Consider the following 12608-nt stretch of genomic DNA (forward strand, 5'->3'; position numbering starts at 1 on the left):
GGGAGAGAGAGGAGAGAGACTGGGGAGAGAGATACTGGGGGAGAGAGAGAGAGAGACAGACCAGGGGGGAGAGAGGGAGAGAGAGAGACTGGGGGAGAGAGAGACGGGGAGAGAGAGAGAGGGAGAGACTGGGGGGGAGAGAGAGAGAGAAACTGGGGAGATAGAGAGAGACTGAGGGGGAGAGAGAGAGCAACTGAGGGGGAGAGAGAGAGACTGGGGGAGAGAGAGAGAGACGGGGAGAGAGAGAAAGAGAGTAGAGAGACTGGGGGAGAGAGAGGAGAGAGACTGGGGAGAGAGAGAGAGAATGGGGAGATAAAGAGAGAGAGAGAGACTGAGGGGGAGAGTGAGAGCGACTGAGGGGTGAGAGAGAGAGAGAGACGGGGAGAGAGAGCGGGAGAGACTGGGGAGATAGAGGGAGACTGAGGGGGAGAGAGAGAGCGACTGAGGGGGAGAGAGGGAGACTGGGGGAGAGAGAGAGAGATGGGGGAGAGAAAGAGAGAGAGTAGAGAGACTGGGGGGAGAGAGAGGAGAGAGACTGGGGAAAGAGACAATTGTCACTAAGCAAAAGGAAAGATACCTGTCATATTGGGCAGAAACAACAAAAACCCAAAACAAACTCAATTGCTACTTGGCCCTAAACAGACAATATAACATGGCTGAATACTTGACCATGGTAAAGGATAGCAAACTGAGAAAAACCTTGGCAAGGTACAGACTTAGTGAACATAGCCTGGCGATCGAAAAAGGCAGACACAGACAGACCCGGCTGCCAAGAGAGGACAGGATATGGTCTCACTGCAGTCAGGGAGTGGTGGAGACAGAGATGCACTTCCTCACAGCTTGTGGAAAATATCAGGGCATCAGGGAGAATTTCTACCAAAAATGCACACAAATATGCCCTGAATCAGAAATTTGAATGACGACCAAAAACTCCCATACCTACTAGGGGAACAGAGAAACTGTGTAACCTTAGCGGCACACTATGTTACAGCTTGCCATAAACAGAGGGACAACCAGTAAACCTAAGAAGAGTATATACAAATTATACGAATGTATATTTATACACTCAGGGATATATCTGTTTATACACTGTATGAATCCGAAACGTAAATACGCTTATGACCGCTCCGGAATCGTAAGCTTTCTTTTGATGTAACACACGTGTAGGTACGCTCTATAACTTTTGCGTGTATAGAGAACGGACAGACAGACAGACAGACAGAAGAGGTCTTTTATATATATAGAGATAGATTTGTGACAAGTAATTTTTTTTTAATAGAGTTTGCAGATGACAAACTAAAAGCTTTTAATTAATTCTACTGTAAACAACTGTCTCATGATTTGAGATGGTGGGGCGGCAATATGGCATTACTGTATATACGCTTTTAAGTGGCTGCTGTCGCTGTCGTATTTGTAAAAGTTTGCCCACGGATGAAAAGGAGTTCGTGGCCCGCTCAGTACAAAAAAAAATTAGATGAAACATTGATCCCTACCTGTTCCCCTCACCATCATAGACCCACGTTGTGGCTCCAATGCCCTCATAGTCGGATGCCCAGTAGTACAGACAGGTATTTATATGGAGGCTGTACAGTAAGTATATTGTGGTCCTTATCACTCTGTAAAACACAAGGGGGGAGAAATTCAGTATCGCCCCGTTTGGGGCGTTAGTATCGAGCGGGCGTGAAATTTTGCGCCCGGCGCAAATTATCGCCACCTACTGCTAAATTGACCTGCTTTGCCCCAGGAGGTGCTTGGAGCGCTAAAACAGGCGCTGCATGACTGTCTTAAGGTGCTAAGCCTGAGAAGCAAGGCGCTACCACCGAGGGCGGGCGCAGCGCAGGTGCAGCCAGTTAGCGATTGGATGCAGACACGCTGACGCCGTTCAGCTCTTAAAGGGAGGTCCCATCTTAGATTGCAGCCACACCCAGCGCATTGGAGCCCTGATTCTCGGCCTGGACAGATCTGCTGCCACATTCTTACGCCTAGGACCATGGAGAGGGCCAGGGAGCAAGCACAGCAGTTCAGCGAGGGGGCCTTGCAGGTTCTGGTTGGCGCGGTGGAGCGCAGGCGATCTATCCTGTTCCCGGACAGAGGCAGGAGGCCTCTGCCCAATGACTATCGCAAAGCTTGGAGGGAGGTGGCTCACAGAGTGACCTCCAGCAGCATGGTGCCTAGGACCCCTGTGCAATGCAGGAAGAAGTTCAACGACCTCACTCGGGTCGTCAGGGTGAGTGCCCTTTTCAGAATCCTCTTCATCCCTGCATGTCCACCTCACTTTATGGCCAAAGGGTCCTGAAAGCCCCAATGCCCAGCCCTCATCCAACACCTATGGGCCTTTCATGAAACTCACACGCACATTCAGCACTTTACACACTGTAAGGGCTATTCCACCATGGGAGGCAGTGCAGCCAAGATCAGGGCTTCACACTGTAAGGACTATTCCACCATGGGAGGCAGTGCAGCCAAGATCAGGGCTTCACACTGTAAGGGCTATTCCACCATAGGAGGCAGTGCAGCCAAGATCAGGGCTTCACACTGTAAGGGCTATTCCACCATGGGAGGCAGTGCAGTCAAGATCAGGGCTTCACACTGTACTCAGAGCCCGTCCTTTCTCTTGCAGGGCAAGCTGGCCGATAACAGGAGGCAGCAGCAACGGACCGAGGGAGGCTGGCCTCACCTTCAAGTCCTCACCGATCTGGAGCAGCGAGTCAGCGGATTATGGCAGGCCGGATGATTGGCCCCGTCGCCACTGGAGATGCCGACCCTGTTCTGGACAGCAATGGTAAGGTCATCACCTTTTTGACCTCTCTCCTTCCACTTGTGCCTCACACCAGCATCCTTTGCCACCATTGAACCAATACAGTAGATTGCAGCACTCATGCCTCCCTCGCTGCCACCCTGTCCTCACGCTAAAGCCACTCTTGTACCTCCCTGCTTTCAGATGCTGATTCGCCAGGTGAGGAGGCGGGCCCTCAAGCTGCCACTGTGAGTGACTCTGAAGGCGACGACGAGGAGGAAGCCGGACCATCAGTGCCACCCTCAGCCGAGGCAGCCCATGGCCATAATGGGGACACGTCTTCCCTGGAGGGGAGCAGGGGGGAATGGTGTGAGGAGGGTGAAGCTCCGGGGCCCAGCGGGCTGCAGCAACGCAGGGGTGGTAGGGAAGCTCGGCGGCCTTCTCCCCGGAGGGAGAGTCTGGCCTCGAGTCCTGCTACAGTGAGCGCAGAAGAGGTGCGGCTCCTCGCTGAAATGAGCGCCCAGGCGGAGTACAGGCACACTGGCTGCAGTGGCAAGGATGCCCTTATCCATAGAGTCACTGGCAAGGAGTGTCCAGGACTTCGGCGTGTCACTGGCAAGGAGTCTCCAGGACTTCGGCGCAGCACAGGCGGCTGCCACGCAAGTGCTTAGTGCTGCAATGCAGTCAGTGGCTGGTCTCATGCAGACGCAGATTGAGGCCACACGAGCACTGACTGCTGCCACCCTCGCTGGATCGGGCACGAATCGCCGGGGCCCTCGCCGCGCCGCAGCAGGCCAGCAGTCTGTGCTTCAGCAGATTGCTCCGCATGCTGCAGTGCTGCCCCGTGGGAGTGCAAGTGTGTCGTCCGACCAGGGAGTTGCTGTCCTCTGTCAGGATGACAGCATTCCTGCTGCCAACACTGTCACTTCTCCACTGCAGCTGCCACCACCTGTAGGACAGACTGCTGCCGCCCATGCAGAGTTGGAGCAGTCAGCAGCCGGGCCCTCCAGACCCAGAGCTGGTCCAGGCCGTCCCTCAAGGGCATCTGCAGTCTCAGTTTCTGATACTCAGCAGCCTTCCCCCAGTCTTGCTGCAGCCACTGCAGAGGAGCTGCAGGGTGGGAAGGGGTGAATCTCGCAAGCGAAGCAGATCACCCTTGAAGGGCAAAAAGTAGGAGGTGTGGCAAAATGCTGTTAAATGTTTTATTGAAGGCCGAGGATCGTGGTCATTTTTTTGTTACTGTTTTGTTTGTTTTGTTCATTGTCTCCAGGTTATGAGAGCCAGTTATGTGACTGACTGCTTTTTTGGGGGTTTCTCTCTATTACTTTGTCATGCAGGAAGGGCACACAGTTTGTTCAATAAAGAAGTGTCTTTATTCAGAATGTGTATGTTTGCTCTTTGACGTATTTGTTGCCTTGACCGGCTTAGGGGTTGCGGCATGGTTCCATTCATGTTCTTTCAATGGCAGAAGCCATTCCCTCAGAGGGGGCCTAGAACCGACTTGCTATAAGCCACTGACGGACGGCCCTTGCACTTTGTGCCTCCCTCCCATCTTGGTGCTCCTCCTCCTCCTCCTCCTCTGCTGGTGCTCCAATGTCTGGTGGCAGTGGCTGAGTCCTGAGGATTGCCAGGTTATGCAGCATGCAGCACACAACAACGAAATGGGAGACTCGCTCAGGTGAGTACTGAAGGGGTCCCCGGAATGGTCCAGACAGCGGAACCGTTGCTTGAGCATGCCAATTGTGTGCTCAATGACGTTCCTGGTCGCTTGATGGCTCTCATTATATCGTTCTTCAGCAGGGGTGCTGGGCGAACGGAGCGGGGTCATTAGCCAGGATAGCACTTGTCCACGAGAAGCCAGCCTCCTGGGTGAGCCGGGGGCTCAAAAAGGTCTGTCACAGAAGTCTGGCGCAGGATGAAGGCGTCGTGGCTGCTGCCTGGAAAGCGGGCATTGACAGCGAGTATCAGCTGTCTGTGGTCACAGACCAACTGGACGTTCAACGAATGGAACCCCTTCCAGTTGCGGTAATCCTCGGCATTCTCTTGCGGCGCCCGCAAAGCCACATGCATGCAGTCAATGGCGCCCTGGACCATGGGGAAGCCCGCTATTCTTGCAAATCCCATTGCGCGCTCTTGCTGCTTGTCCGGGGTCATGGGGAAGGAAATGTACGGACATCTCCTTTTAAAGAGGGCATTCGTGACTTGACGGATGCAGCAATGTACCGCGAACTGGGAGATATTGGCAATGTCCCCAGTAGCGGATTGGAAGGAGCCGGTGGCACAGAAGTTGAGAGCCACTGTAACCTTCACTGCCACCGACAGAGACGTCCTGCTCCTCAGTTGAGGCTGCAGATCTGGCTGAAGCAGGTGGCAGAGCTCAGTGACCACCTCCCTGCTGAATCGCAGCCTCCGAAAACACTGCTCCTCAGACATGTTGAGGTATGAGAACTGTTGGCGGAAAACCCTGGGACGGTAAGGTCTCCTGTGCCGATGCCTGTTGGCCCTCCTCCGTCTGGCCATGATTGGCACTCTCTCTCGGCGTCTCTGAGCCCTCTCAATGTAATGGAGAAGCCCAATGTTCCCACCCATTGCAGCCCCCATAGTATGTGGCCACTGAAGTAAGATATTAAAAATTGGATAACAGGGCAAGACAAACCAGGATTCACTTGTAACACCAATATACAAAGTGGAGGGAATGGGTTAATTCATGCTCTGAGTTGAACAATAGAGGTCTGTAAAATTGTATAAACCCAGTTCAGTTTTAAACATGATTAAGGGTCAAATGCTGAGAGATTAAAACTGCCAGAACAACTCCTGGAAAGATTGAGAGATGTGTGGGTTCGGCCAAGCGAGTCACACCTATGCACTTAAGAATCTGTTTAGTGTAAAGCACAACAGGGTTCTATTCTTCAAAGTATACTGAGGATTAACTAAAGTGTTTTTGCTTTGCAGAAGTGACCCAAGAATAAGACAGAAAGTCTGCGGATTGCCCGCTTTGAAAAGAACTGCTATCTTAAGAAAACACTTAGCAGACCGAACCATCTGACCACGGCAAATGGATGGTTGTAAAGTAATTAAGATGAGGCCCATGGTCACAAGAGGTGACGGGACCAACTGATAACGAAATGTGGGATTTGTACGCGGCTGGAAGGATGAAATGTCACGGTTTTATAATTACAATTTAGCTATAACTCTGTATATGCTAATAAGCTTATCCCCGCCTCTAAGGCAGGGCCTTAATTTTTGTATAACTGTGTGGACTTTGAGAGGCTTGTTGGAGTTGGATTCAGACATGATCTGAAGGCTCTCCTCAGGCCTGAGTAAACCGTTTTGACTTCAATTAGTGGTCTGTCTTTCTTTCAACAAGCCAGTGATGTTGACCTTGTATATCACTTGGTCCGCACTTTGGGGGCTTACATCAACCACTCAAGGTTATGCCAGTGAAAAAGCTAACCAACTACAAAGTTCTGGTCAGAATCCAAAAGTACCTCTGCGAGCGCTGACTCAATGCAGAAAGCTCTCTCCCTTTGTCTCTCTGCAAATCTCTCTCTCTCTCACACAGGAGTGGTCCAAAAATGGCTACCACAAAGAAGCCAGGAAGAGCCCCCTTTAAATAGCGCCCCCCCAGCTCCACAGCAACTGGGAACAGTTCCAGTCAACCAGTCGCTGGGAGCGACAGGCTGAAAGGAGGGGGGCACCACTGAATTTCCGGTTCGGGGCGCCCCAAGGGCGTTGCACCATGAAATGACATCAGGATCAGCGCGCGCAGCTGAGCGGGCGTTGCGGATTAGCGCCGCCGCTAAATGTCCACTCAATTTCGCGAGAGGCGCAGGTCTCGTCGCACCCGGGCGCTAGCCGCCTCGCGCCCCACTTATCGCTATCTTAAGGCGCTAACAGGTGGCGCAACCAACTGAATTCTCCCCCAAGGTGTTCTTTTATATTCAACAACATTATAATTTCTTGAAACATAATTGGAAAGATCTCAATTGATTTATTTGGTAGATGAAGATTGTTGTGTGTATCCATGATAACTCACTCACCCTTGATGAGTAGGTGCTGTGACTGCCCCGAGCCTCATCCACCCTTAGTATGAGAGAGCTGTAATGGTATTTCTGTGACTCACTGTCCCTTGGTGTGTGGGAGCTCAAGGCATCTTTTACTGTGCCCCTGGGGCTCTTTGACCTTTAGTCTATAGGGGCTATGATTATACTTCTAGCTCTCACTGGCCTTTGGTGTATGGGAGCGGTAGCTGTAGAATTTTAACATTTTGTCTGGAAGTCGGCATTTCCCCAAAAAAGCTGTGGACATTTAACTCCATAGCATGCATCTTACATCATTGACAGGAGCCTCACCTGGAAGTCAGCCTGATTGACAATTCAGGCTTCCAGTTGGGTGGAGAATGCTGGAGAAGAGGCTGCAGGCCAGGTAGGTGTGATCCCCAACCCTGGGGGGAGGAGGGGGGGTCCGATCTTAAGGAAGTCCAATCCCTGACCCCGAGGGTCCATTCCGGGGGTGGGTCCAATCCCTGACCCCCGGGGGAGGGTCCGATTCCAAGGGAGGTCTGATCCCTGACCCCAGGGGTGCGGGAGGGGCGGTGTGGGTGTCCGATCCCAAAGGGAGGTCCGATCCCTGATCCCGGGGGAATCCGATTCCAGGGAGGGTCCAATCCCCGATCCCAGGAGGGTCTGGTTCCCGTTCCGGGGGGTTGCGGGGGTTGAATGGGGAGGGTGGTCTGACGTTGGGAGGAAGAACTCCTGCTCCTCCTGGCCCACAAGAATTGTCCTCTCCTCTCTGCAGTTGCCAGGTTTCCCGAGGCTCGGGAACGCCGGCCGGCCACAGTGAAACCTGCAAAGCAGGTTAAATCCGAGGCATCCAGCCTCATTAACCTATTTTAAATGCCAACCCGCCTCCTGGGAGTGGGTTGGCTGCCCGCACCTTATCCCGCCTCAGTAAAAGCCAGAAGTCGGCAGGTTGGAGCCAGCTTCCTGACACGCTTCCATATTTTGCCTATTTAACCCCCATACCTGCTCCCAATCTCACCCACTCCCCCATGTCAAAATCCACCCCCCCGTGTCTCTGGGTCTCACTGACCCTCAGTATGAGGGAGCTTTGATTGTGTCACTGGGTGACCCAGTAACACAGTGATACCCAGGTACAGCATAATACCAGATATTCTGGGTATCACTGTGTTTAAAAGGAACAGTGCCTGGTTATCACTGTGTTTAAAGGGGACAGTACCTGGGTATCACTGTATTTAAAAGGGACAATGCCTGGGTATCACTGTGTTTAATGGGGACAGTACCTGGATATCACTGTGTTTAATGGGGACAGTACCTGGGTATCACTGTGTTTAATGGGGACAGTACCTGGGTATCACTGTGTTTAAAAGGGACAGTACCTGGGTATCACTGTGTTTCATGGGGACAGTACCTGGGTATCACTGTATTTAAAAGGGACAATGGCTGGGTATCACTGCGATTAAAGGGGACAGTACCTGGATATCACTGTGTTTAATGGGGACAGTACCTGTGTAGCACTGTGTTTAAAGGGGACAGTACCTGGGTATCACTGTGTTTAAAGGGGACAGTACCTGGGTATCACTGTGTTTAAAAGGGACAGAACCTGTGTATCACTGTGTTTAATGGGGACAGTACCTGGGTATCACTGTATTTAAAAGGGACAATGCCTGCGTATCACTGCGATTAAAGGGGACAGTACCTGGATATCACTGTGTTTAATGGGGACAGTACCTGGGTATCACTGTGTTTAATGGGGACAGTACCTGGGTATCACTGTGTTTAAAGGGGACAGTACCTGGATATCACTGTGTTTAATGGGGACAGTACCTGTGTATCACTGTGTTTAAAGGGGACAGTACCTGGGTATCACTGTGTTTAAAGGGGACAGTACCTGGGTATCACTGTGTTTAAAAGGGACAGAACCTGTGTATCACTGTGTTTAATGGGGACAGTACCTGGGTATCACTGTATTTAAAAGGGACAATGCCTGCGTATCACTGCGATTAAAGGGGACAGTACCTGGATATCACTGTGTTTAATGGGGACAGTACCTGGGTATCACTGTATTTAAAAGGGACAATGCCTGGGTATCACTGCGATTAAAGGGGACAGTACCTGGATATCACTGTGTTTAATGGGGACAGTACCTGTGTATCACTGTGTTTAAAGGGGACAGTACCTGGGTATCACTGTGTTTAAAGGGGACAGTACCTGGGTATCACTGTGTTTAAAAGGGACAGAACCTGTGTATCACTGTGTTTAATGGGGACAGTACCTGGGTATCACTGTATTTAAAAGGGACAATGCCTGCGTATCACTGCGATTAAAGGGGACAGTACCTGGATATCACTGTGTTTAATGGGGACAGTACCTGGGTATCACTGTGTTTAATGGGGACAGTACCTGGGTATCACTGTGTTTAAAGGGGACAGTACCTGGGTATCACTGTGTTTAAAAGGGACAGTACCTGTGTATCAGTGTTTAATGGGGACAGTACCTGGGTATCACGGTGTTTAAAAGGGACAGTGCCTGGTTATCACTGTGTTTAAAGGGGACAGTACCTGGGTATCACTGTGTTTAAAAGGGACAGTACCTGGGTATCGCTGTGTTTAATGGGGACAGTACCTAGTTATCACTGTGTTTAAAAGGGACAGTGCCTGGTTTTCACGGTGTTTAAAGGGGACAGTACCTGGGTATCACTGTGTTTAATGGGGACAGTACCTGGGTATCACTGTGTTTAATGGGGACAGTACCTGGGTATCACTGTGTTTAATGGGGACAGTACCTGGGTATCACTGTGTTTAAAAGGGACAGTGCCTGGGTATCACTGTGTTTAAAAGGGACAGTACCTGGGTATCACTATGTTTAAAAGGGACAGTACCTGGGTATCATTGTATTTATAAGGGCCAGTACCTGGGTATCAGCGTGTTTAATGGGGACAGTACCTGGGTATCACTGTGTTTAATGGGGACAGTACCTGGGTATCACTGTGTTTAATGGGGAGAGTACCTGGATATCACTGTGTTTAAAAGGGACAGTACCTGGGTATCACTGTGTTTAAAAGGGACAGTGCCTGGGTATCACTGTGTTTAATGGGGACAGTGCCTGGGTATCACTGTGTTTAATGGGGACAGTACTGGGTATCACTGTGTTTAATGGGGACAGTACCTGGGTATCACTGTGTTTAAAAGGGACAGTGCCTGGGTATCACTGTGTTTAAAAGGGACAGTACCTGGTTTTCACTGTGTTTAAAAGGGACAGTACCTGGGTATCACTGTGTTTAAAAGGGACAGTGCCTGGGTATCACTGTGTTTAAAAGGGACAGTGCCTGGGTATCACTGTGTTTAAAAGGGACAGTGCCTGGGTATCACTGTGTTTAATGGGGACAGTGCCTGGGTATCACTGTGTTTAAAGGGGACAGTACCTGTGTATCACTGTGTTTAAAAGGGACAGTACCTGGGTATCACTGTGTTTAAAAGGGACAGTACCTGGGTATCACTGTGTTTAATGGGGACAGTACCTGGGTATCACTGTGTTTAATGGGGACAGTACCTGGGTATCACTGTGTTTAATGGGGACAGTGCCTGGGTATCACTGGTTTAAAAGGGACAGTACCTGGGTATCACTGGTTTAAAAGGGACAGTGCCTGGGTATCACTGGTTTAAAAGGGACAGTGCCTGGGTATCACTGTTTCACAGAGGGTATTATCTGTGTGACATGAGGTAGAGTATCTGAGTATCATTGTGCTACACAGGATGTAATCCCACACTATAATTATATTACTGAGACCTGGAATATAACATCTGTCTGGATATTACAATCAGTGATACGCACCTGTAGATATAGGCCTTGCTCAGTATTGCTTCCAGTCGGTCATTAAATTCAAGAAATGTTGTGTACTGTTACAAAAGATTAATGAAACATTAATTCAATAATATCATTGTATACACCACACTGTCACAAGTGTAATATTAACTCAAAAACAGTTAACACCGTGTAATTACAAAACTAACTCAGTAATGTTCCAATACTGTAATTATGACGCCAACTGATTAACGCATTAAATAAAATACAATTCAGACTCTTGCAAAAGCTGACACAAAGTCAACGTGGCAGATTTCATACCCACCCAACATAACCACCACTAATGTTGGCAAATCATCCAGCTCAGCCTAATTATTATCGAGTTGTGATGATATGGAGTGCACAGCCGAAAAGGGCAATGGAAGCAGATTCAATAGGAACTTTCAAAAGGGAATTGGATAAATACTTGAAAAGGAAAAAAAATTGCAGGGCTACGGAGAAAGAGCAGGGGAGTAGGACTAATTGGATAGTTTTTTCGAAGAGCCGGCACAGACACGATGGACCGAATGACCTTCTGTGCTATAAGATTCAATAAGGGTTAAATTCGGGAGCGCCCAATTTTGAGTGCCACCCCAGCGCAGGGTTATTATAAACGGTGAGGTCCAAGGAGCCCAGGATATTGGGCCTCAGACCTCATTATAATGAAGACAGTGCTGCGGGAGGAAGCAGCACAAGGTAAGTGCTCCAAGTTAGTAAAGCCTTTGGTGTCGCAGGGTTGGGAGGGATCGGCGTCTTTGGACGGTGTCGTGGGGTCGGGGAGGGATCGGGGTCTGTGGACAGTGTCACAGTGGTCGTGGTCTTTGGACGGTGTCACAGGGGTCGGGAGGGATCGGGGTCTTTGGACGGTGTCACTGGGTCGGGGAGGGATCGGGGTCTTTGGACGGTGTCACTGGGTCGGGGAAGGATCGGGGTCTTTGGACGGTGTCACTGGGACTGGAGGGATCGGGGTCTTTGGACGGTGTCACTGGGTCAGGGAGGGATCAGGGTCTTTGCACGGTGTCACTGGGTCTGGAGGGATCGGGGTCTTTGGACAGTGTCACTGGGTCAGGGAGGGATCGGGGTCTTTGGACAGTGTCACTGGGTCGGGGGGGGATCGGGGTCTTTGGACGGTGTCACTGGGTCGGGGAAGGATCGGGGTCTTTGGACGGTGTCACTGGGACTGGAGGGATCGGGGTCTTTGGACGGTGTCACTGGGTCAGGGAGGGATCAGGGTCTTTGCACGGTGTCACTGGGTCTGGAGGGATCGGGGTCTTTGGACAGTGTCACTGGGTCAGGGAGGGATCGGGGTCTTTGGACAGTGTCACTGGGTCGGGGAGGGATCGGGGTCTTTGGACAGTGTCACAGGGGTCAGGAGGAATCGGGGTCTTTGGACAGTGTCACTGGGTCGGGGAAGGATCGGGGTCTTTCGACGGTGTCACACGGCTCGGGGAGGGATCGGGGTCTTTGGCGGTGTCACTGGGTCGGGGAGGGATCGGGGTCTTTGGACGGTGTCACAGGGGTCAGGAGGGATCGGGGTCTTTGGATGGTGTCACTGGGTCGAGGAACGACCGGGGTCTTTGGACGGTGTCACTGGTTTGGGGAAGGATCAGGGTCTTTCGACGGTGTCACAGGGATCGGGGAGGGATCGGGGTCTTTGGACAGTATCACAGGGGTCGGGGAGGGATCGGGGTCTTTGGACGGTGTCACTGGGGTCGGGGGGGATCGCGGTCTTTGGACGGTATCACTGGGGTCGGGGGGGATCGGGATCTTTGGACAGTGTCACAGCGGTCGGGGAGGGATCGGGGTCTTTGGACGGTGTCACTGGGTCGGGGGGATCGGGGTCTTTGGACGGTGTCACTGGGTCTGGAGGGATCGGGGTCTTTGGACGGTGTCTCTGGGTCGGGGAGGGATCGGGGTCTTTGGACAGTGTCACTGGGTCGGGGAGGGATCGGGGTCTTTGGACAGTGTCACAGGGGTCAGGAGGAATCGGGGTCTTTGGACAGTGTCAC

At 51.3% G+C, this 12608-nt stretch overlaps 1 protein-coding gene across 35 annotated transcripts in view; it reads right to left on the bottom strand.

The window, feature by feature from the left end:
- LOC147116285 (cyclic nucleotide-gated channel beta-1-like) overlaps window positions 1-12608 on the bottom strand; it is a 441619-nt gene that overhangs the window by 149732 nt on the left and 279279 nt on the right. For all 35 annotated transcript variants that reach the window (XM_085991115.1, XM_085991081.1, XM_085991080.1 and 32 more), the window contains 2 exons: window positions 10591-10655; window positions 1494-1616 (listed from right to left, as the gene is read on the bottom strand). In XM_085991115.1, coding sequence (XP_085847241.1) covers window positions 1494-1616; window positions 10591-10655 — 188 coding nt within the window. The remainder of the gene's footprint in view (window positions 1-1493; window positions 1617-10590; window positions 10656-12608) is intronic.

The sequence above is a fragment of the Somniosus microcephalus genome, chromosome 6 (genome assembly GCF_052327205.1).
Source record: "Somniosus microcephalus isolate GS21.2 chromosome 6, FLI_Smic_1.0, whole genome shotgun sequence".
NCBI classification, from domain to species: domain Eukaryota; kingdom Metazoa; phylum Chordata; class Chondrichthyes; order Squaliformes; family Somniosidae; genus Somniosus; species Somniosus microcephalus.